Consider the following 26327-nt stretch of genomic DNA (forward strand, 5'->3'; position numbering starts at 1 on the left):
GGGAGAATTCTGAGCAGTTCTACTCCTCTTGACGTGACCACATCTTGACCAAAAAAAAAAAAAAAAAAAAAAAAAAAAAGCAATTCGCTTAAGACATGAAGGAGCGCTTACACTGGGATCCATATGGAAAAGTGATCCCAGGTGTCTACATCTATGCCTAAAGTTTTCTCTAGTAATAACCAGTCAGCCCCAGTTACAATTGCTTCCCAGCATAAAAATATGTGTTCTTGGGCTGGGGATATGGTTCAATTAGTAGAGTGCTTGCCTTGCATGCACTGAAATGTGGGTGACGCAAGCCGGCGATTGGGAGATGGAGGCAGGAAGATCAGAAGTTCAAGGTCATCGTTGGCTTCATAGGGCGTTTGAAGCTAGCTTGGCCCAATGTCTCAGGACCTAAGAAATGGTCCTCCTGGGGTTACCAAGGAGCAATGGGCGGAGTCAGAGCCAGGGCACCGCCCCTGCGTGCCGCGCTCCCACCGCCCCTGCACCTGCCCTCTGCTCCCGCCTGCGCGCGTGCCCGCTCGCCGCGTGCAAGAGCTTGCGCGATCCCGCGCGGGGAAGGCACCCAACGGCTGCAGCGCGGACATGGAGTCGGACCCCACGACCTCCCAGCCCGAGGCCGCGGTCGGGAGCGTCAACCCGCCAGCGGAGCAGGCCGACCCAGCCACCCCGGGAGACTTGGTGGCCGCCGTCTCCAAGGGCCTCGCGTCCCCGGTGCGCTCAGTGGTGGCCTCCCCGCGCCCTGTGAAGGGCAAGGCGGCGCGGCGGCGGCTCCAGCTCCCGCCGGTCTCTCAGGCCGAGGCAGGTGACGAGGAGCCCGTGCTCGCAGTGCCCGAGGACCAGGAGGAGGCGCAGCCCCTGCCACCGCTCTGCGCATCCCCCATGAGGGGCATGTGGCGCAGAGAGAAGGTGGCTTTGTACTGCGACCAGGTGCTGCAGGGCTCGAAGGTGTGAAGCTTCAGAGGGACAGCTCCTGGGAGGCCGGGTTCCTTCCACACAGCGCTGGGAAGGCAAATCTGTCACTTTGAGACAGTCTCTCGGATTCAAGGTGTACAGAACTGCCACCTTAGATGTGTCCAGACCCTCAGCTCCCGCCTCAGAGGAGTTGACTACACTGCCATATAAAATGAAGCCATGGAGGGGTCATTGCTGCCTGAGAACACATCCTACTGTTCACACACCTCTTTCCACACACCTCAGTGCTCACACACCTTGGTGTCCACACATCTCATTGTTTACACTCTGTTTGTTTGTGTGTTCTTCGAGACAGGGTTTTTCTGTGTGACAACCCTGGCTGTCCTGAAACTCATTCTGTAGATCAGGCTGGCCTCGAACTCACAGAAACCCACCTGCCTCTGCCTCCCATGTGCCTAGCACCAACACCTGACACCAGTTTTAATACATCTTAGAGTTCACATACTATCAGGTAGCAGTAGCAATTTGGGTCCAAATATAAAGCGAAGATTACACTAGAATTCTAAAAATGGGAGCTAAAGATACTCATTGGTTAAGAACACTTGCTGCTGGTGCAGAAGACTCGAGTTTGGATCCCAGAACCCACATGGTACCTCACAACCATCCTTAACTCCACTTCAAGGGATCCCAGATGCTCTCCTGACCTTCCCAGGCACCAGGCCCATACGTGGTGTGCATATACACATACTATAAAATAATAACAAACCTAAGATTTGATGAAAATGTTGGCTCCCAGTCTTCCAGTCACAATATAGGCAGGTGTTTTGACTGGATGACACCTGTTAACCCCAAACAGAACAAATAGTGTATGTTTTAATTCTGATTTGTATTTTAAAAGGTATCGGAGAATTTGTGCACAAGTTTATTCATTGCAGTGATTGTTATAAGAATGTAAAAATCGACTGAGCAAGGTGACTCACATAGCTTTGGTTTTGGGGTTTTTTTGTTTGTTTTGGGGTTTTGTTTGTTTGTTTTGTTGTTTTTGTTTTTTGAGACAATAGTTTCTGTTACTCTGTAGCTTTGGTTGTCCTGGAACTAGCTTTGGCTGGCCCAGAATTCACAAAGATCCTCCCAGGTGGAGGCTTATGTCTGTAATCCCAGTACTCAGGAGGCTGGATCCTGAGAGTCACTAGGTTACATAGTGAGATAAAGCTAATAGAAATAGCTAGAGATCTAGTTCAAGTGGCGGAGTGTTTGAATGAAGTACTGAGTTTGAATCCCAGTGTGATGCAACACCCTGCTTTTATCAACACAATTCTTGCACTCCTGGAGAAAGGGAGGGAGAGAGGAGCAGTAAAGAACTACGGTGAGGTAGGCAGTAGTGCACCTCTGTAATGCCAGCACTTAGGAAGCTGAGGCAGGAGGATTGATTGCCCAGTGATTGAGGCGAGTGTGGGGTATGTATCTCAAAAAGACAGCAATAACCCACAAAGAACTTCCATGGCGTCATGCCCTGGGAAATTACGCAGTTGTAAATTCATGCTTTCAAGAACCACAGCCTTAGTTATGCTATATAAGTAAGTTAAAAAGCAAACAAGTCCTGGAGGCAGACATGACAAATGGGTGGGTGGATAGACACACAGAAAAATTAGTAAAAGGAAACAGCATGAGGCCTTTGCCAGATTGGAGCTGATTTAAATTGCTGCCTTTGCATTTCCTCTTTTTTCCCCATTTTGATTTATGAGTCTGTCACTATGTAGCCCTGCCTACCTGAAACTCACTGAGTAATACAATCTAGGCTTCAACTAGTGGTGGCGTCCCTGCCTCTGTCTCCTGCATCCTGGGAATACAGATGTGTTTACCATATTGTGATTGTGTTTTTTTTTTTTGTGTGTGTGTGTGTTTCTCATGTTTGTGATCTTAGAGACAGAAGAAAAATTTAATTTTAATTTTAAAAGCATCATTACTCAGTCTGCATAAGTGACCTATTTTTTTTTTTAAATCAGATATTGAGTATTGGAAGCCAGGTCTGCCAAAAATAAAAAGTGGAAAATATTCATATAAATTATTCTGTCATGGATTATGGTCTTATCAGTTTCATAATAGTTTAGATTACAGATTACTTACCCTTCAACTAACTGATTTTAAACTTAAAAATCAAATGGGCAAATATGTGCTGAGTGTTTAACACACTCACTTGTTTTATAAAATGGAGTGCAATTTAAAATTTTGATGTGCTGAGTTTTTTGTTTGGGTGAATTTTGAGGCAGTCTCATGCAGCCTTGGCTTGCCTTCAAGAAGCCACAAAACTTCTGCATCCACCCCCTACATGCTGGGACCACAAGCATGGTTCCTAAATGGCAATGCCATTTTGTAAAGTTAATTAAAACATTCCTATGGGTTTTAACTGTTGTTGTGATCTCTAAAATCACAATCTTTCTACTCATAAGTCATGTGCTGAGTGAATAGATCTCTTCATCTTTTTTTTGTGTGTGTTTATTACAGTTTCTGTTAGTTTTTTTTAATCTATAAATTTTCCAGGTTTTTACTGTCTGAAGTAATATTTGTCATATTTTCAAATAAAAACATGTCTTATAAACTTCTATATATTTGTTGATTTAAAAGGCATATCAATTAAAAATTTTTATTATCAGTATGTATATGCATGTGTGTCACATGTTTGTGCGTATGTGTGTGATACGTGTGTCATAGCACACATGTGGAGGTAGGGACAGCTGGTAAGAGTCACTTCTCTGTTTGCACCTTTATGTGAGTCCTGGGAATTGAACTCAAGATCTTCAGGCTTGCTCTGCAAGTGTTTGCCCCGGGACTTGTCTCTCCAAGCTTGCATTTATCTATATGGCTGTGTCTTCTTTCTTGTTAGGCAGAAGATGCAGATGAAGCTATGAGTAAATACCTGTCAGAAAAGCTGAAACTGAAGGACAAATGGCTTGGAGTCTGGAAGAGTAACCCAGAGTTATTCTTTGAGAAATATGAAGAGGCTTCCATTCCTTTCGTTGGTATACTAGTCGAGGTAAATTGTCTTGCTTTGTTCTTTGAATGAAATTACAGCCCCTTTTATGATGGAAATATGACCTTATTAATGGGGAACTTTAATATCCATAAAAATATTAAACAGATGAGCATGTGGAAGGAGATAAAGATCAACACTAGCATGCATTTACTTAGGGACAATTAATAGTGAAATAGGATCTGGTAGCGTTGAACAATAATTATTAACCCAGCTGCAATTACCCAAATACCTTAAAAATAACAGAACTGTATTTATTTTTTAAAAAATTATTTTACTTGTTTTTATTTTGTGTGCATTGTTGTTCTGCCTGCCTGCATGTATGTCTGTGTGAGGGTGGATCCCCGGAACTGCAGTTACAGGTAGTTGTGAGCTGCCATATGGATGCTGTGAATTTAACCTGGGTCTTCTGGGAGAGCACTGTTCTTAACTACTGAGCCATCTCTCCAGTCTCCCAGAACTGTATTTTTTGCCAGGCATGAAATACCAGGACTAGGGAGGCAGAGGCAGGCTGTTAGGAGCCAGCCTAGTCTACATAGGGAGATTCAGGACAGCCAGGTAACACGGAGAGAGCCTATCTCAAAAAAGAAAGAAAGGAAAAAAAATCAACAACATTAATATATTTCTTAAAGAATTAAGTTAGGCTTCCACAAATGGCCTGTTATGTCCCTTTTATTTGTCTAAATTATATACTTCAGTTCAGATGAGAAAAGAAAATTAGACCAGAAAACTGTCATCAATATTTGACCTTTTCAGTGTGACTTCCAAGCCATCAGCTAAGCTTCAGATTCTTTAGATCCAGAGGCTGGCACATTTGGTGTCATTGTTTGAGTCCCTTTAAAGATAATCATCCTTGTGTAGAAATTAATATTAATCAATATTATACTCATGATTGATGCTCCAAGAGTTTAGTTTAGTTTACTTTTTGTTTGTTGGTTGGTTTTTCTTTTTCTTTTTCTTTTTTTTTTTTTTTGGTGGTGGTGGTGGGGTTCTTTGTGTAGCTTTGGAGACTGTCCTGGAACTCCCTCTGTAGACCAGGCTGGCCTAGAACTCACAGAGCTCTGCCTGCCTCGGCCTCCTGGGACTAAAGGTATGTACCACCAATGCCTGGCTAGTTGGTTAGTTTTTCAAGACAGGGTTTCTCTGTCTGACTGTCCTGGAACTCACTGTACACCAGGCTGGCCTTGAACTCACAGAGATCCACCTGCTTTTGCCTCCTGAGTGCTAGTGCCCAGCATCTTTTTTTTTTTAACATTTTAAAAAATTTTGTAAGTGTGTGCACACTCATGCGTGCATATGTATACCACAGTATGTGTGTGGAGATCCAAAGACAACTTTAGAAGATGGTTCTGGGGCTCAAACTCAGAAGAGTTAAATTCATTGGGCAGCCCCTTAACCATCTAAGGCATTTTACCAACCTAGATAGATGTTTCAAATATGTTGTTTTGGTCACAAGAAAAACCTTGAAACTTATCACATCACATATTACTTGAAAGCAATTAAATTATATGCTGTGTGAAAAAGTGAGTTGCTGACAAATTTTCAGTAATAGAGCTTAGAAAAACATTAGAGTTTTGGGATTAAATTTTCAAAAGTACTTCAGTGATTTTGTGTGTGTGTGTGTGTAGACAGGATTTCTCTGCCTAGCTGTTCTGAAACTTGTTCTGTAGACCAGGCTGGCCTTGAACTTACAGAGATCCCCCTGAATCCTGAGTGCTGGGATCAAAGGTGTACACCACCGGGCTCTTAATAATAAAAACATAGAGTGAGATATTGGGGCTAATGCTAAAGACCAGAGAAGCAAAGTGGCCAGCTACTAGAGAGTTCTTACTTCTATCAGTACTCATACCAAAGGGCCGATCCTGTCCTCAGACTGCATCCTCAAAGTGCTTAGACTGCCTTGCTCCTCAGACTACATCTCTCTTGTCTGCTCCCACTTTATTCCTCTCTTCATGCAGCCATATCACTCCTGTTCCTACCTCCTTAGTGCTGGGATAAAGGGTGTGGGATCCCAAGTGCTTGGATTGCCTTTGTGTGAGCTCTGTTTCTTTTTTAGACTGGATTGATCTCGTGTAGCCCAGGGTAAACTTGAACTAACAGAGATCCATGTGCCTCTGTGCTGGGATTAAAGTTGTGTACCACCATTGCCTGGTCTCTATGGCTAACTAGTGTGGCTAGCTTTGCACTCTGATCTTCAGACTAGCTTTATTTGTTGGATCATAAACAAAGTATCTCCACAGGGAGATACTTTTATCTTCAGATTTTGAGCAGTTTTTCCCTGAATCTTTTGTTGTCTTTAGACTTCTTTCATATGAATAAAGTGGACCCCTTCATTGGTGGTAAAATGTGGGTATGGTTTTCTTTTTTCTTTAGTAGTATAATTTGGGGCTTTTTCTAATCAAATCTTATATGAGAATGTCATATTATGACACATTACTTCAACATGGGCACACAGCACACTACTAAGGAGGCCTAGTCTCCTAGCCATTGCTCAGTGTCTTTTTCCTAACATTCCTCTGAATCCACCCTTCTTCTTCCCAGTGTTCCTACTCTGGTTTTCTGCCTAACCTTATCCTGTCCAGCTACTGGCCAGCCAGCTTCACAGTTTAATCCTTCTGTATACAGTCTACAGAAGGATTATTCCACAAGCACCCTGTCTCAAAAACTAAATACAAACAAAAAATGTAGGAAGACACTTCTTAGGGTTTCTATTGCTGTGATGAAACACCTTGACCAAAAGTAACTTGGGAGGAAAGGGTTTATTTGGCTTATACTCCCACATCACTGTGCATCATCAAAAGAAGCCAAAACAGGAACTCAATCAGGGTAGGAACCTGAAGGCAGAAGCTGATACAGAGGCCATGGAGGGATGCTGCTTACTGGTTTGCTTCTCATGGCTTGCTCAGCCTGCTTTCTTATAGAACCCAAGACCACCAGCCCAGGGATGGCACCACCCACAGCAGACTGGGCCTTCCTCCATCAATCTCTAACTAAGAAAATTCCCCCACAGGCTTTCCTATACCTCTTGTTATGGAGGCTTTTTCTCAATTGAGGTTTCCTCTCTCAGATGACTCTAACTTGTATCAAGTTAATATAAAACTAGCCAGCACAACATATTCTCTTTGTGAAACTTCAAAACTAATGCCTTTAAGAAGGTGCTTGAAGATGGTGGTGGTGGCACCTGCCTTTTATCCCAGCACTCTCAAGGCAGAGGCAGGCAGATCTATGAGTTCGAAGTCAGTCTGGTCTGAAGAGTGAGTTCCAGGACAGCCAGGGCTACACAGAAAAACAATAATAAACCTGATGGTGTTTAATATTTATCCAGAATTATTTAGTATGTTGGTTGCAAGAAAAGTCTTAAGAATTTAGAAGATGCAACATTGTGACCAGCTCATACATGAGAAATCCTGGTGGCTTTTTGTACATTCGAAGTTACCTCCTGTATAACTTTTATCCTAGGTAACTTGTAAACCACGCCAGAATTTGTCTTGTTTCAAAGTGACAGTTTCTGTGGCTGAGCCCTTTTCTTCTAACATTGCAAACATCCCAAGGGACTTGGTGGACGAGGTTCTGGAGGAACTGGAATACAGTGCACCTCTCCTGGAAGTATACCCAGTTGAAGGACAAGATGCAGATGTTCGTGACATTGCTCTGGCCTTGGAAGTTGTAAGGTAACAGGGCTTTCTTACTGACGAAATTGGTAATTACTTTTTACAGAAGTTCATTTCATTGTAAGTTCTACTCATATAAACACTTTACTGATTTACTTGAGACTGGTGGATTAAATTTAGCCCCTACCCCCAAACTTTTTTTTTCTCCTTTTTGGAGATAGGGTTTCTCTTTGTAGCTTTGGAGCTTACCTGGGACTCAATCTGTAGGCCAGGCTGGCCTGGAACTCACAGAGATCATTCTGTCTCTACCTCCCAAGTGCTGGGATTAAAAGCGTGCACCACCACCACCACCCAGTAAATTTGTTAGTTACAAATTGTGTAAGTATTAGAAATGCATAATGAAATGTTTGCTCTATTTTTATCTTGTGCTTCATAAAATCTGAGTTTAGAAGAGTTATAAATCAAGTGTGGTGAATTCCTTTAATCTCAGCAGTCAGGAGGTAGAAGCAGGTGGATTTCTGTGAGTTTGAGACCAGCTTGGTCTGTATAACGAGTTCCAGACCATCTAGGGCCACATAGTGAGACCATGTCTCAAATAAGTATATAACAAAAGAAGAGTTGTAGAAGACAGACGTACATGGTCGGGGTACTGGGGAGAGAGAGAAAAGATGTGGAGTAAGGTCATCATAAGCTGTGTAGCAGGGTTAAGGGCAGCCTGATTTAAATGATGCCTTGTCTCAAAAAGAAAACAAGTTCTAAAAATGACTAACCGCTACTATTCGTGTTTAAGCATCTGTTTTAGTCTCCTTTCCATTGTAATAAAATACCCTTACCAAAAGCAATTTAGAGGTTGAAAGAGTTTATTTGACTACAGATCTGGGTCACAGTCTATCTTGTCAGGGAAGTCTGGACAGAAACCCAAAGGTAGACACAGTGGTGGAACACTGCTTACTGGCACCTGAAGGCTCTTGCTTAACTAATTTTCTTCTACAGCCCAGGGAATGCTGCCACTCATGGTGGGCTGGGGCCTTATATCAGTTCACAATCAAGACAATTGCCCACAAATGTGCCCCAGGCCAGTTTGATCTGGGCAATACCTCAACTGATAGTCCCTCCTCAAGTGACCAGGACAGCATCCGAAACATATTTGATTTCATTTAACATTTGAGGACATTTCAAAAACAAAATACCTATCCACAAACCCAGCCCTACAGTCCGTACTAAAAGGAAAACTCCAACCCAAGGAAGTCAACTACATTCACAAAAACATAAACAATGGGTGATAAACAGCAACAAAGCCCAAAGAAGGCAAACACACACACACAATGCCACCACCAACAACAAAAAATAACAGGAACTAGAAATCACCGGTCATTAATATCCCTTAATATATGTAAATGGACTCAATTTACCTATAAAAGGACACAGGCTAATATATTGGATACAAAAACAGAATCCATTCTTCTGCTATATACAAGAAACATACCTTAACCTCAAAGACAGACATTACCTCAGAGTAAAGGGTTGGGAAGAAATTTTCCAATCAAATGGAACTAAGAAACAAGCTGGTGTAGCTATCCTAATATCTATCAAAATAGATTTCAAACTAAAATCAACCAAAAGAGATAAAGAAGGTTGTTTCTTATTTATCACAGGATAAATCCATCAAGAGGAAATCTCAATTCTGAACATCTATGCCCCAAATATAAGGGCTCCCACATTTGTAAAATAAACATTACTAAAGCTTAAATCACAAATAAAACCCCCCACACTAATAGTGGGAGACTTCAACACCCTACTCTCACCACTGGACAGATTTGCTAGACAGAAACTTAGCAGAGAAATAAGGAAACTAACAGATGTTATGTGACTCAAACAGACTTAACAGACATCTATAAAATATTCCACCCAAACACTAAAGAATATATCTGCTTCTCAGTACCTCATGGAACCTTCTCAAAAATTGACCACACACTCGGTAACAAAGCAAACCTCAACAGATTTTTTTTTTTTTAAATTGGAATAACCTCATGTATCTTATCAGATTACCATGGGTTAAAGTTAGAATTCAACAACAACATTAATTTCAGAAAACCCACAAACACATGGAAATTGAACAATGCTCAACTGAACCACTACTGGGTCAAGGAAGAAATAAAGGAAGAAATTAAAGACTTCCTAAAATTCAATGAAAATGACCACACAACATACCCAAATTTATGGAACACAAATGAAAGCAGTGATAAGAGGAAAATTCATAGCACTAAGTGTCTACATGAAGAAGCTGGAGAAATCCCACACTAGAGAATTAACAGAACAACTGAAACCTCTAGAACAAAAAGAAGCAAACTCACTCAGGAGGAGTAGACAGCTGGAAATAATCAAATTGAGGGCCAAAATAAATAAAATAGAGACAAATAAAACAATACAAAAAAATCAATGAGACAAAGAGTTGGTTCTTCGAGAAAAATCAACAAAATAGACAAACATTTGTGACGAGTATGGGTTTTTCCGCCTGCCGCCTGGTCTTGTCCTGCCACCCCGCCGCCAGCCCCAAATAATGCACAGAGACTCTGTATTTGATACAATGCTATTGGCCAGGTGCTAGTTTCTAATCGGCTAGCTCTGTCTTAATTATTAACCCATTTCTATGTATTTCCACGTGGTCTTACCGAAAGCGGAGGAATGGCGGCTCTGTTCTCTCCAGGCTCTCCATCCTGACTCCTCCTTACTACTTCCTCTTCCTCCTTGTCTCCTAGTCCTGCCTATCTTGCTTTCCTATTGGCCAACAGTGCTTTATTCATTAACCAGTATGAGAAGCATATATACATAATGGCATCTCCCATCAAACATAACTAACCAAAAGACAGAATATCCAAATTAAGAAAATCAGGAATGAAAAGGGGGACATAACAGACACTAAGGGCATCCAGAGAATCATTAGGTCATACTTCAAAAATCTGTACTCCATAAAATTGGAAAATTTAAAGGAAATGAATAATTTTCTGGGTAAGTACCACATATCAAAATTAAATCAACACCAGATAAACAAATTAAACAGACCTATAACTCCTAAAGAAATAGAAACAGTCGTCTACGGCCATACCACCCTGAACGCGCCCGATCTCGTCTGATCTCGGAAGCTGAGCAGGGTCGGGCCTGGTTAGTACTTGGATGGGAGAAATAGAAACAGTCATCAAAAGATTCCCCATTCCCCCACAAAAGGCCAACACCAGATGGCTTCCATACAGAATTCTACCAGAATTTCAAAGGAGAGCTAATACCAATACTCTTCAAATTGTTCCACACAATTAGAAACAGAAGGTTCATTTCCAAAGTTTTTTTTTTTAAATGAGGCTACAGTTACCCTGATAACCAAACCACACAAAGTCACAACTAAGAAAGAGAATTACAGACTAATTTCTCTCAATAAAATACTGGCAAACCAAATGCAAGAACACATCAGAAACATCATCCACCATGATCAAGTAGGATTCATTCCAGAGATGCAGGGATGGTTCAACATATGAAAATTTGTCTATGTAATCCATCATATAAACAAAGTGAAAGAAAAAAAGAACAGCACATGATCATCTCATTAGATGCTGAAAAGCCTATGATAAAATTCAACACTCCTTCATGGTAAAGGTCTTGGAGTGGTCAGGGATACAAGGAACATTCTTAAACATAATAAAAGCAATATACAGCAAGTCAACAGCCTACATCAAACTAAATGGAGAGAACTCAAAATGATTCCACTAAAATCAGGAACAAGACAAGGCTGTCCAGTCTCTCCATATGTATTCAATATGGTAGTTGAAGTACTAGCTAGGTAAGTAAGACAACAAAAGGAAATCAAGGAGATACAAATTGGAAAGAGGAAGTCAAACTTACACTATTTACTGATGTTATGATAGTATACATAAGTGACTCCAAAAATTCTACCAGGGAACTCCTACAACTGATAAACATCTTCAGTAATGTAGTAGGATACAATATTAACTAAAAAAATAAATAAATTTTAAAAAATCAGCCAGGGGGTGGTGGCCCATGCCTTTAGACCTAGCACTAGGGAGTCAGAGGCAGGCAGATCTCTGTGAGTTTGAGACCAGCCTGGTCTACAAGAGCTAGTTCCAGGACAGCCTCCAAAGCCACAGAGAAACCCTATCTTGAAAAACCAGGAAAAGAGAAAGAAAGGAAGGAAGGAAGGAAGGAAGGAAGAAAGAAAGGAAGGAAAGAAGGAAGGAAGGAAGACCTGAGTAGTCTTCCTATATACCGATGACAAATGGGCTAAGAAGGAAATCAGGGAAACATCACCTTTACAATAGCCACAAACAACATAAAATATCTTGGGGTAACTCTAACTGAACAAGTGAAAGACCTGTATGACAAGAACTTTAAGACTTTGAAGAACAAAACTGAGGAGGAAAGGTCTCCCATGCTCTTGGATAGTTGGGATTAACATAGCAAAAATGGCAATCCTACCAAAAACAATCTAGAGATTAAATGCATTACCCATCAAAATCCAAGCACAATTCTTTACAGATCTCAAAAGAACAATCTAAATTTCATATAGAAAGACAAAAAACCCAGGATAGCCAAAATAACCCTGCACAATAAAGGACCATCTGGGATCAGCACCATCCCTGACTTCAAGCTCTACTATAGGACTATAGTAATGGTAATGAAAACAGTTTGATACTGGCATAAAAATAGACAGATGGACTAATGAAATCAAATCAAAGACCCTGATATTAACCCACACACCAATGGACACCTGGTTTTTTGACAAAGAAGCTAAAAATAGAAAATGGAAAAAAAGAAAGCATCTTCACCAAATGATGCTGGCATAATTGGATGCTGACATGTAGAAGATTATAGATAGATCCTTATCTATCCATATCAAATCCAAATGGATAAATGACCTCAACATAAATCCATCCACACTGACCTGCATAGAAGAGAAAGTGGAAAATACCTTTCAACTCATTGATACAGGAGACCACTTCCTAAATGTAATACCAATAGCACAGGCAGTGAGAGTAACAATTAATAAATGGGACCTCCTGAAACTGAAAAACTTCTGTAAAGCAAAGGACATGGTCAACAAGACAAAATGGCTCCCTACAGAACAGGAAAAGATCTTCACCACATCTGACAATGGACTGGTCTTGAAAATATAATGAATTCAAGAAACTAGACATCAAACTACCAAATAGTCCAATTTAAAAAAAAAAATGGGGTACAGATCTAAACAGAGAATTCTCAACAGAACAATCTCAAATGATGGAAAGACACAGAAATGCTCAACATCCTTAGCATTTAAGCAAACAACTCTGAGATTCCAGATCTTACACCTGATCAGAATGGCCAATATCAAAACCACTGATGACATCTTATGCTGGAGATGATGTGGAGAAAGGGAAACACTCCTTCATTGCTAGTGGGAATGTAAACTTGTACAGCTGCTGTGTTAATCAGTACAGTGATTTCTCAGAAATTAAGATTTAATCTACCTCAAGACCCTGCAATACCACTTTTGGGCATATACCCAAAGGAGGCATACTCACACCACAAAGACATGTTCATAGCAGCATTATTTGTAATAGCCAGTACACGGACACAACTGAAGAATGGATAAAGACTATAATCTGTAAAAATGAGTTGAAATAAAATTCATTTAAAAACCTAATTAAGAAAAAAAAGAATGGATAAAGAAAATGTGGTACATTTACACAATGGAATACTACTCAGTGGTAAGAAACAATGACATCTTTAAATTTGCAGGCAAATGGACAGAACTAGAAAAAAACATCCAGAGTGAGGTAACCCAGATCCAAAAAGACAAATATAATATGTACTTACTCATAAGTGAATACCAGACATAAAACAAGGTATAACCAGCTTACAGTCCACAACCCCAGAGAAGTTTAGATCACTCTTCCAGAAACATGGAAGCAGACACAGAGATCTATCATTGGGCCAACCTCCCGGAGTACAGTTGAAGTAAGGCAGGAGCAATAATATGAACAAAGGAGTCAAGACCATGATGAAGAAACCCACAGAATCAGTTGTCCCTGACTCTGCACTATCAACTGGAAACCAGCATAGGACTGAACCAGGACCCTTGAATACAAGTGACAGTGGTGTGGTTTGGGCCATATGTGAAGCCACTGGCAGTGGGATCAAGATCTAACTATAAACCATAAATTGACTTAATGGAGCCCATTCTCTATGGAGAAGCATCTTTCTCAGCCTTGACATGGTGTATGTGTGTGTGTGTGTGGGGGGGGTGCATGCCTTGGTCCTTCCTCAATAAAGCAGACTCAGTTGACATCCTAGAGGAGGCCTTACCCTTTCTGAGGAGCAGATGGGAGACAGGATGGGGGAAAGAAGAGAAGAGCATGAGGAGAGAAGGGAGGGGGAACTGGGATTGGAATGTAATAAACAAACAAACAAACAAAAATACTAGATGTCATTGTCCATAGTGTGACTGGTTGTTATAAACTGACATCAATTAGGCAGAGCTATCTAAGAACAAAATGGTATTTATTACATGTTCATGTTTTTCTGATGTTATTTTTCCATACAAATTATGTTAAATCCTGCAATTTTTTTTAACAAAGTCATAGGTCAAATCTATTAATTTAAAATCTGAATTTTATGATTGTACTCCCAGAAACATTATTTCTTTATCTATAGTAACTTAAAATACAGTCCAGCTGCCAATTAATATTTAAAGTTTGATCTCTTATTATTGGTTCATTCATAGATTATTTCAAAATATTTTCCTTAAGAAAATTAAGATTTGAGCTGTGAATATTGATAGAGTGCTCATTGAGAGAGTGCTTGCCTACATGTGTGAGGCCCTGAGTTTAACTTCTTGTGCTGTAAAAAAAATAAGGTGAGGAGAGATGAAGATGGGAGCCATGCAGATGGCTCAGGGGCAAAGGTGCTTGGTGCTAAGCCGGATGGTAAGCCTAATCAAACCTGCATTCAAGCCCTAGAACTCTCATTGTGGAAAGAGTACAGATTCCCACAGATGTTCTCTGATTCCAGGGTGCAATCGTGGTGCATAAGCGAGAGGGCACACACTCAGTAAATGTAATTTTTAAAATGAACATTCATAGAGTTTTGACATTAATTTTTTAGAAGCTTCTGAACATGGTCTATATGTTGTTAGTAACTGTCATCCTAATTTGGTTTATTGTAGGTTTTTTTATGATTTTCTTTGGAGAGACTGGGATGATGAAGAAATTTGTGAAAATTATACTGCCCTTATTGAAGAAAGAATTAATCTGTAAGTAGACTTGAGAAAGCACTGAGCCACTTCTGAGGGAGGGCGCATGTAACTGCATTGCTACTTTCCAGGTGGTGCGATATTCAGGACGGGACAATCCCTGGCCCCATTGCGCAGCGCTTCAAGAAAACTCTGGAGAAATACAAAAACAAGCGAGTTGAGCTCATTGAGTACCAGAGCAACATTAAAGAAGACCCGTCTGCAGCTGAGGCCGTCGAGTGCTGGAAGAAATACTATGAGATAGTGATGCTCTGCGGATTGTTGAAAATGTGGGAGGACTTACGCCTGCGGTAATGATTTGTTCTATTGAAAGTGCCACAGAGGAGCACATGGCTACTCTTGTGTGGTAGCATTTGGCTCATAGATTAGCTTGAGTAAAATAATTCGGGATTAAATAGTTCTGCATGTGATTGTGCACATCTACAACCCTAGCACATGGAGATGGAGCCAGGAGGATCAGGAACTAGGCCATCCTGAGCTACATGAGACCCTATTTCAAAAGCAGCAACTAAAATGATGATGATGCCTTGTTTATGAGTTAAGCACAAGATACAATATGAATATTGGAAAAATAATTATTATTATTGGTTTTTCAAGACAGGGTTTCTCTCTCTGTATTGCTTTGGAACCTGTCCTGGAACTAGCTCTGTAGACCAGGCTGGCCTCGAACTCAGAGATCTGCCTGCCTCTGCCTCCAGAGTGCTGGGATTAAAGGCGTGTGCCACCAATGCCTGGCTGGAAAATTACTTCAATAATAGCTATTTCCCTTATCATGAAGCAGTAAAGTATTTCAGAGAACCCAAAAGACAGACTCTCGGTGGGTGAGTGGTCAGAGTATTTACTGAAGGAAAGGAAGCCTCACTTTTAGCTGACAGGAATGATAGAAGTCAGTGGTTACACAGATACTTTCCCCTAGTGGGAAAGAGGAACATGCAAAGAAAAGTCAAGAGAGAAAGAAGTGTACAAAGGCCAACAACACGAAGGTAATTCTGCTAGGAGGGCAACAGGCTATGATTTTATAAATCACACCCTTAGAAGCATAACAACCTGGTAACTAATGAAGTCTAAAGTCAGGGGAGCTGGAGATAAAGCTCAGAACTATTGAGATCTAAGTCAAGGGAGCTGGAGACATGGCTCAGCAATTAAGAGCCACTTTGGCAGAGGACTGGGATTCAGTTCTCAGCATCCATGTGAGGTGACCCACAACATCCGGTGACTACAGGAGGTGGGGGGCGACTCCCATTTCTGGTCTCCAGCATTGCATATGCCCTCTCCCACAGACACACATCTACATATAAATAAAAACAAAATAAACCCTGAAATGTTTTTATGCCCCCCGTATCACAAGTCACAACCCACCACTGCTTTGTATTAAGCCTCCACAAGTAGACTAGGAAATACAATCAAGATTTCTTTCCTACTGTAATCGAAAGTCAAAGTGACTGAGGCAATGGTTATAGTGGGTTGAATGTAGATTTCCCCACTTAAAGATAATCGCTTAAAAATGAAAAGATTTAGAATACTGGCCAGTGGTGGTGGCGCATGCCTTTAGTCCCAGCACCCCGTAGTCCCAGCACCCCGGAAGCAGAGGCAGTCTGATCTCTTTGAGTTCAAGGCTAGCCTGGTCTACAGAGTTGAGTTCCAGGACAGCCAGGGCTGTTACACAGAGAAACCTGTCTAAAAATAACAAAAAAAGAAAAAAAAAAGGGGGGGGGTTTAAAGATTTATAATGTAAGTAAGGGTTTACATATCAGTTATCTAAAAGATCTTGTTGGCCAGGTGTGGTGGCAACTACCTTTAATCCCAGCATTTTAGAGGCAGAGACAAGAGGATATCTGTTTTAGGCAAGTCTGGTCTATGCAGAGTTCCAAGCAGCCAGACCTACATAGTAAGATCCTGTTCCAAAAAATCTAAATAAATAAGTAGGTAAATAAAAATGAAACCTTTTGTTAGATTGGCCTCAAGTTGCTTATGGTTAATAAACCTTGGTGGTTTACTAAGTGAAGATAAGATAGGCTGAATTTTTTTTCCCTGTTAATTCACCCACAAATATTTTCTACTATAGAGTTCATGGACCTTTCTTTCCAAGGATTCTGAGACGTAGGAAAGGGAAGAGAGACTTTGGGAAGACTATAACCCACATCGTAGCAAAGGTGATGACGACTGACATGGTAAGACACATTCTTATGTGATCACTTGAGTGTGTGCTGCACAGCATGGAGGAGGAAGAGCCCAGAAGTAGAGTTCTTGTGTGACTTGGAGATAATGCCTTGGTTCTTCTTTATACTCATCTCAGTCTTGGCATCCCCATACTAGATAAGTACGGACAGCTCTTCACAGCCCCAGGCCTTGTTGCCAGTGAACAAGACGTAACCACAAGAATGGAGACAGATGTGCAGTCTTGGCTCTTCATCTATCTCATGGATTTCAAGATGGAGATACGGTCAAGTACAGAGGCAGTGTCAGCTCCAACATAGCTAATAAATACTGTAACAAGATCATGCACAGGGCCATATGTCAAAAGACTTTGACAGTGCTGGTTGGGAAAAGTATCCCCACTGAAATCTAGCTTATATATCAAATGAATAAATTCTGGGTGAATATATTTAGTCAGCCTCTGAACAAACACAAATTGTTCTGAGACCAAAAGTAAATATTTCTACCCAACTTGATGCTTAATAGCATTTCACAGTCCTCTCTCTGGACTATTCTGCTTTGCCCTGTCTCTGGATGCTTTCCTCACTGACCTCTCAGGGCTCTGGGTTTGTCTTCCTGCACTTTCTTGTCCCTATTTATCAATCAATGTTGTGTTATAACACACATTCACAGACCAGACATTTGTTATAAGCCCAAACCTTCTCCTGCCTATTACTCTTGAGTACTCCAGTGCCTGTCTGTGATTAAATTCAAGATCTTTATGTACTGGCTTGTTCATGTTCTAGAACTCTCTGTTCCAGAAAATGGTCCCAGCATTTATCTAGTTGCTAATTACAGTTTTCCAGGTGTTACTTTAATAGTCCCAACCACCTTTACATATGGGAGCCTTGGGGGGGGGCTGCCACCCAGCTCCCAGATAAATACTTATGCATGCCTGACCTTAGTTTGGCTTGTTTCTAGCCAGCTTTTCTAATTTAAATGATCCCATTTTTCTTTAATTACGTTTTACCTCTGGGCTTTTTACCTTTCTTTGTTCTTCATATCTTTCTTTCCTTCTCACTCTGTGGCTGGCTGGGTGGGTGGCTGGCCCCTAGTGTCCTCCTTTTCTTGAGCCTTGCTCTCTCTCTTCCCTAGATTTTCCCCCTATTTATTCTCTCTGCCTGTCAGCCACACACACCCCCCTCGGCCTATTTCTTCTCTCCTGCCTAGCAATTGGTTAAGCTCTAATAAACCAATTGGGTGTTTTAGGCAGGCTTTACAGAGTTAAACAAATGCAACATAAAAGAATACAACACATCTTTGCATCATTAAACAAATAGTCCACAGCATAAGTGAATGTAACACATCTTAAACTAATATTCTACAACAGCCTGTGCCCAGGTATATGCAAAGTTGTTTCTTCTGTGTAATGAGTAACTCTCCATCTCTCAAATTTTGGTTTAATAACATTACTACAGAAAAAGGCCTTCTGGAGTCGGATGTAGTGGTGCTACCTGTAATCCAATACCCCAGGGAATGGACAGGAAGGTCATGAATTCAAGGGTAGCCTGGGCCTTATACTGTGACCCGCTTGAGGAGTTGGTGTCAAGGGGAACCTTCTCCCTTATGGCTGACTTTGCTTTCTGAATCCTCAGGCAAACTTTAATATTTCATAAATATCACCTCATTTTGATCTCAACATGAAACAGGATCTCAAGTTCCAGGATAGCCTGGACAAACAAGATGACAACAAAGAGCAGGAAGGAAGGGACTAGGGGAGGAGAGGAAGATGAGGCAGTGGTGACAACAGCAGAAGGTTGTTGGTACGTAAGACAGGACAGGGTCCTGTGCCACTTGCCTTGTATCTAAGGCTTCATACCAGCCTCTATGACCTTGAGCCATTCATTCAATCTTGCTGCTTAAGGTAATATGGCACATTCAAAACGGCTTCTGGCCTGCAATCCATATCCAGCACTTGGTAGAGGAATAGTCACATGTGATTATGGAGATGTCATCATTGATGTATTGATAGATTGGTGCTGGTAAGTCTTTAGGAGAAAGTGATGTGTACAGGAAGTGTATTCGGACCGCATGCTGTTGAAGACACACTGCTTTCTGTTTCTTTTCAGGTGAAGAACTTGTCCTCGGACACACTTCTCCAGCAGCATGATGACTTGAATCTGGCTTTGGATAATTGCTACAGCGGAGATATAGTAGTTATTTTCCCAGGAGAATATCAAGCTGCAAATCTTGCTTTGCTGACTGATGACATCACTATACAGGGTTAGCAGACTGCCCTTTGCAGTTTTTCTTACAGCCAATATAGTTTAGAGCCAAAACTGTACTAGCAAGCATAATCAAGCACCCAGAAACCAGAACAGCTTATCTTTCTTGAAATCTCCATGTGTCTTTTACAGCAAAGACCATGTTGCTTATGCTGGTTTCAGACTTTTGGGCTTAAGTGGCCTTTTCCAAATAAGCTTTGTGAATAGCAGGAACTACATACACGATACCCAGCGGTTCACCATATTCTCCTTTTTGGTAGTACTTGGATTGAACCTTCTTAGGCAAGCACTCCACCACTGTGCTCTAGCTCTAGCCAGCAGTCAGTGCATTTTCTTTATCCTTCAATGTCTATTTCTACCAAAATATGTGTGTCCTGTTCACTTTGAAAGAATGATATTCCCAGTGTCTGGTGAAAAGAATAGTGAACTTACATTCTACCTATGGGGTTTGAAAACAAACAAATCTTCACTGTAACAGTATTTTACCAAACAATCTGGCCTGAAAGAATTAATTATATGAGAACTTTAAAACAAATGTAGCCTTCTTGATGTTTAATTTTTGACAACTGCTTTGGTTAGACAAAATTATTGGTTTGATTGTTCCAAGATTCTCTGCCAGGTGCATGTGTGTACGTGTGTGTATACAACTTTTAGGGTTAAGTTCTTCCCTTCCACCATGTGAGTCCTAGGGATAGAATGGAGATCAACAAGCTGGGCAGCAAGTGCCTTTACCCTTGGAGCCATTGTTATGGTAATAAAGTATGATTTTGAAAGCAAGTTAAAATGTAGTACATTTTGTGTCTTAGACATTTGTACACAGTTGTTGATTATATGAAAATATGAGATTTAAATGTTGGGTATAGTGTCTTGTGCCTATAATCCCAATGCTAGGAGGCTGAGGCGTGAGGTTAAAGCCAGCCTGGGATACATAGTGAGTTACAGGATAGCCTGGGCTAAGAATTCAACTTTGTAAGTTTGTAATTGTTACTTTACTATTCTTATTATTTTTTTTATTATCATCACTGGAAATAACCCGTCAGATGAGTATGTTGAATAAATATTTTAAGTGTAGTTAGACTGATTATAAACATAGATCATCAACTTAATATTTTATAGACATGGGTGGGAGATGGCTCAGAGGATAAAGGATTCACTGTGCAAGCATGGGTGTCCTGAGGTTTTTCTGTGCCCACATAACTAGGAGAGGCAGTGGGGTACATGTGACCCCAGAGCTCGGGGAGTGGAGATGGACAGACCCTGGGAACTTACTGGCCCATTAGACTAATTGAAACAGTGAACTCTATGTTTAACAGTAGGCTGTCTCTCAAAAGCTGAGGTAGAAAGTAGTGAGGGAAGAACTTGACCTTTATCCCTGGCCTCCACATGTACAGGTGAGCACAACTGCATAAATACATGCATGGGTGAGAATATACAAGATCACATTATAGATGACCACTTAGTTAATAGTGAATATTTGTATATGTGCCATACATATATGTAACACTTGATGAAAATAAACAGAAATAACACATTAGTGGATGACAAAAGAATTAAAAATGTTTAGATTACTAATTTGTCTTTGTCTCTGTAGGAGTTGGAAAGAGAGAAGAAATTATGATTACTTCTGAACCTTCACATGACAGTTTTGTGGTATCCAAAGCAGATAATGTGAAATTAATGCAGCTCTCTTTGATACAACAAGGGACAGTTGATGGCATTGTGGTGGTAGAGTCTGGCCACTTGACTCTGGAGAACTGTCTGTTAAAATGTGAAGGAACAGGAGTGTGTGTTCTTACAGGGGCTTCATTGACAATCACAGACAGTGAAATAACTGGTGCCCAGGTATTTCCTTCTGTAAACAGTATAGCTTTATATGACTGTAATTAATAACTTGGAGTGACCTTAACTAAAAAAACAAATGATAACAATTGTGTGCATGTTTAGGGGTGAGTGTGCGTGTGTACATTTCATAGAACATGTGTGGATGGCAGGGACAACCTTGTGTACAGAGTCCTTGCCTTCTATCTTGTTCGAAATGGGTTGTAATGAAAATTGTCTTGTTTTTATTATTATTATTGTGTGTATACATGCATGCGTGAGCTTTGTGTGCAATTACATGCATATATCAATTTTCAGTAGTTGGTTCTCCCTTTCTACCACTGCTACTGAACTACCAGGCTAGCTGATGTGTGATCAGTTAGGGGCAGTGGTTCTCAATTTGTGGATCAAGACTCCATGGGGCCACATATCAGATCTTTATTTACATTATGATTCATAGCAGAGCAGAATTAGTTATGAAGTAGCAATGAAATATTTTATGGTTAGGGCCGCAGTATTAGGGAGGTTGAGAACCACTAATCTAGAACTTTTCTCTGCCCCAGGATCACCACAGAAGCACTGTACTACAGACAGCACGCTATCATGTCCAGCTTTTCTGCTGGTTCTTATGGTGTGGGTTCAAGTCCTCATGCTTACACTAGTGTTTCCCTCCACAATCCCCCCAAAACTTTTTTCATCTTTCCATACAGCTAGAATAACTCATCTTAGTAGGTGGCTAGAGACACAGGGCTAAAGAGATGCCTCCTGGCTAAGAAAGCTCTGCTCTGTCTCCCAGAGGATATGAATTCAGCTCCTCTGCAGAACCCACAACCACCTGTAACTCCAGCTCTAGGTGATCTGCCGCTGCCTTCTGTATTCTGTGAGCACCCTAGTTAGCATAAATGTGTACACACAACAGCATGCAGCATAAGTATGTGCACACATAAACAAGCATGCAGCATAAGTGTGTGTGCACACATAAGCATGCAGCATAAGTGGGTATGCACACAAACAGCATAAGTGTGTGTGCACTTAAACAAGCTGGCAGCATAAGTGTGTGTACACACATAAACATGTAGCATAATTGTGTGCGCACATAAACATGCAGAGTTAAAAAATATTTTTTAAAAGTGGGAGCTATGTCAGGCATGGTGGCAAACACCAGTAATTCCTGCTCCCAGGAGGTGGAAACTTTTTGTAACTTATGTTGTTTGCTTGGACTTTCAGGGCGCTGGTGTTGAATTGTATCCTGGGAGCATAGCCATTTTGGAAGGGAATGAGATTCATCACTGCAATACTCTTAGAACCAGTGACAGCTCCAAAAGCACCTTAGGTGGTGTTAACATGAAGGTATTGTCTTATACTTTGTTTTGAGACAGGTCTCACTGCTAGCCTGGAACTCTATAAAAACCAGATTGGCCTTAAATTCATAAAGATCCACCTGCCTCTGCTTCCTGAGTGCTGGGGTTAAAGGCATATCTTAGTTCTTACTGGAGACTTATTCTAAGAGTTTTAGATAGGTTGGGTCTTAGTTTCCTTTGCTGTGATAAAATATGACAAAAGCAACCAAGGGTATGACAAAAGCAACCAAGGGTTTATTTAGCTCATAGTTCTAGGATACAGTGTGAATGTGGGCAGGTGGATCTCTCTGAGTTCGAGACCAGCCTGGTCTACAAGAGCTAGTTCCAGGGCAGGTTCCAAAACAATAGAGAGAAACCCTGTCTCAAAAAAAAAAAAAAAAAAAAAAAAAAAAGTAATAATCTTGTCCAAATCCTATTTGAACACAGACTCATACACATAATAAAATATAGTAAACAATACCTGATGGGAAGCAAGCCTGTTCCTGCATACACCCCTATTCCCACAGTGGGCACCAAACTCGGCTGTCATGCATACTAGTTAGTGCTCCCACTGAGTATGTCCCCATCATATTTTAAGACAGTTGCCCTGGCTGGCCTGGGATTCTATAGCCTAATCAGGCCTCAAATTACAGTCCTCCTGCATCAGCCTTTTGCGTAACTGGGGTCACAGGTCACTGAGCCCAGCATAATTTTGAATGTGAGAAAGTAGGTGGACTTTGCTTTTATATGATAGAACATAGAAGGCAGAGACAGGAAGGTCAAGAGTTTAAGATCATCTTTAGCTACATAATGGGGTCAATCTGGGTTATATATGAGATTGGTCTCAACACCACCACCCCCCCCCCCCGCCACCAAGCAAATTAAGAGAATTGTATGTTAAGAAACACTTTCGATATGACATGGAAGACTGGTGTGAATTTCAGGCCTGCCTGAGTATTATAACAAATAGCAGGCTAGCCATAAGTGTATGTTCAGACCCATTCTTGGGGAGAAGGGGTGGGAGGCGGCAAAGAAAGGGTGAGGAAGGGATTAGAACGAGGAATGAAAGGAATAAAGGCCACTCTTGGCCAGGTATGATGACACACACCTTTACTCCCATTACTCTGGAGGCAGAGGCAGGTGGGTCTGTTGAGAGCCAGCCTGGTCTACCAGTGAATTCTAAACCAGCTGACACTAGTGAGACTTTGTCTCAAGAAAAAGTCAGACTTGGGTTTTAGATAGTCTACAACAGACCACCTATCCCACCAATGCCCCAGCAGGGTTCAACATTAGGTAACTGGTTGATAAGGAAAAATTGTACTTGAAGATCAAATTTCAAATACCCAAATTATCTTAAAACATGTTTTTAAAATTTTGGCCATTTTTTTTGTTTGTTTGCATGTTTACCTGTGTGAGGCTGTAAGAAGCTCTGATACTGGAGTCTCAGACAGCTGTGAGCTATCATTTGGGTCCAGGAAATTGAACCTGGATCCTCTGGAAGAACAATCAGTGCTCTTAACCACTGAGCCATCTCCCTAAACCCATTTTTTCTGTTAGGTAATTTTCAGTTCAAAAATATTAAGTTTGTATAAGGGCCACTCTTAACCACTCTTGCCGAGGTACACTCTAGTTACCAATTCAGTAGGTGTGAAGCCTGAAATTTTGTTGTTAGTTTTCAAAGTGACACTGACAATTGCTGGTCACTCACTAACACAACCCACCACTCACAGTGACCATAGAACAGCCCAGCACTGACATCGCATGGTGGGTGGCTGGAAATGCAGCATCCTGCCAGAAAGGCAGGATTGCAAAGTACATAGCAAACAAAATTCAACAAAGAAACCTCTGCAGATCCTTCCAGTGTGGTGTATTCCTTCCAGGTGCCCTGTATAATATATTTACATTAATCTTTCATCTGAAGAACATTTCTCTCTATCTGCAAGAACTGAGTGAATACACTCCATTATCATCATTGTTCTTCAAATAAATGGTTCAATGCCTCTCATTGGCATTGTATATCCATGTCACCTTATCTGAAACCACTTTCCTTTGTAGATGTTAACAGGCTGCATCCCCCATCTAGAATTTTATCAGTTTAGGATAAAACCCTGGAAAAACTGTAATGCACATTTGTAGTAAAACTGAATTCAAGGAACACATTTGAAGCAAACTCCTGTAGCTTTATTTATCCTAGGGACTCCAAAGTTAAGTCCCAGAACCATCTTATGTTTTCAGTTATTCTTTTTACCAAAATTCTGAACAGCTGATTTACTCAATTTAACAGGTTCTTCCAGCACCCAAATTGAAGATGACTAACAATCATATCTACAACAACAATGGCTATGGAGTGAGCATTCTTCAGCCATCAGAACAGTTCTTTATTGTGGCGGAAGCAGCTCTCAACAAAGGGGCTGCTTCAGGAGATAAGAAAGATGACAAAATGCTCTCCAAAGTCATGCAAACTCTGAATGTGGAAATGAACAACAATAGGATAGAAGCAAATTTAAAGGGGGATATTAGGATAGTTACTGGCTAAAGTGTCTGGATAGGTGTTCATATTTTATAGTTCGGGAATGTAATAAATGGTTCTTTTACCTGACAGAAATTGTAGTTTAAATTCAAAGATTAAAACATTTAAATGCTTTCATTGAATTGTTTTAATGTATTATTTAAGATAGCTTCATCATTAGTTATGTGCCATAGAATGTATTCTTTAGTTGGATTAATGATTTACATTGGCGAGCCCAGACCATCCTGGGTTGTGTCACTCCTAGGAAGCTGGTCCTGGATGATATAGGTAAGCACCGAGCATTGCCAGTAAGCCCTTTTGTAGGTTCTGCTTCAGTCCTTGCCCTGACTTCTCTCATAATGCGACCCCAAGTTTGGCCAGTTTCCACAGCAATAGAAACCAGAAGGCAAGCCCCCACCAAAAAAAAAAAAAAAAAAATATATATATATATATATATATATATGTATATATATATATATATATATATACTCTTGAAGGTTCTTATTTCTCTCCATTAGTTTGCATTGGTTTTTAAGTTATTTGAATCCCCTCATCCAAATTTTTGATGTGCTCGTTAGGAACTCTGACATTAAGAGTTTCAGTTATCAACATCCATCTCAGTTCAAGGGTCACTTCTACTTTGGAAGTCACTTGGAAACATATACTCTCAGGTGAGCATAGAAGTTAAAAAAGTAACAAAATCACTGGTTCACCAGTTGGACAACCATTCATGGTCACAGACCTATCTTTCACACAACAGCTAAACTCTTACAGCAGTTTTAACTCTATGCAAAGGTCAAAAGCACCACGATACATACTCAGTGTGGCTAACACTGCTTGTTAAGAATGGTGTTCTTTCTCCTCTATGCAAAAGGTGATATTAGATGTACTATGGAGAACGCACTGAGTACAGGATCAATTAAAATGTTTTGTGAGCAAGCCAACGACAGCCAGGATATAGTAGTTTCAATAGATAAAACATGAAATTAAATAGCTAAAACCTATGTTCATACACACAAAAATGGTCAATTTGGAGATGGCAAATTTTAACAGACTGAAGAATCTAAAAGCACCTATGCAGTGATGGGAATATAGTTCATTGGGAAAACATACCTAACACCACAAAAGGATATACACAGATGTTCTTTTAAAAAGTATACTCAGTTAATGCACCCAGGATAGTGGCCAGCAGTATCATTGAATTTGGACCCTGCTGTATTGTAATCTCCCTCAAACAATGGAGTTTTCCTTGCCTAGTACACATCAGGCCCTAGGTTAAATTCTCTGGATTCCTTGTTCTCAGAGCGCCAGCAATTTGCTGAAAAATTTAAGCTATTAAAATAACTCTAGCTTTACATCCTTCTCTACTCCCAAATACTAAG

The 26327-nt window shown here is 40.7% G+C and overlaps 1 protein-coding gene across 1 annotated transcript; it reads left to right on the forward strand.

Annotated features, from left to right (window-relative positions):
- Positions 1-546: 546 nt before the first annotated feature.
- Shcbp1l (SHC binding and spindle associated 1 like) lies at positions 547-25083 on the forward strand. Its single transcript, XM_051185983.1, has 10 exons — positions 547-948; positions 3800-3949; positions 7406-7617; positions 14771-14857; positions 14929-15147; positions 16923-17028; positions 19123-19276; positions 20870-21120; positions 22324-22446; positions 24721-25083. The coding sequence occupies exons 1-10, from the start codon at positions 586-588 to the stop codon at positions 24970-24972; spliced, it is 1917 nt and encodes a 638-aa protein (XP_051041940.1). The 5' UTR covers positions 547-585; the 3' UTR covers positions 24973-25083.
- Positions 25084-26327: the final 1244 nt, after the last annotated feature.

This window comes from Phodopus roborovskii, unplaced genomic scaffold (genome assembly GCF_943737965.1).
Source record: "Phodopus roborovskii unplaced genomic scaffold, PHOROB, whole genome shotgun sequence".
NCBI lineage: Eukaryota > Metazoa > Chordata > Mammalia > Rodentia > Cricetidae > Phodopus > Phodopus roborovskii.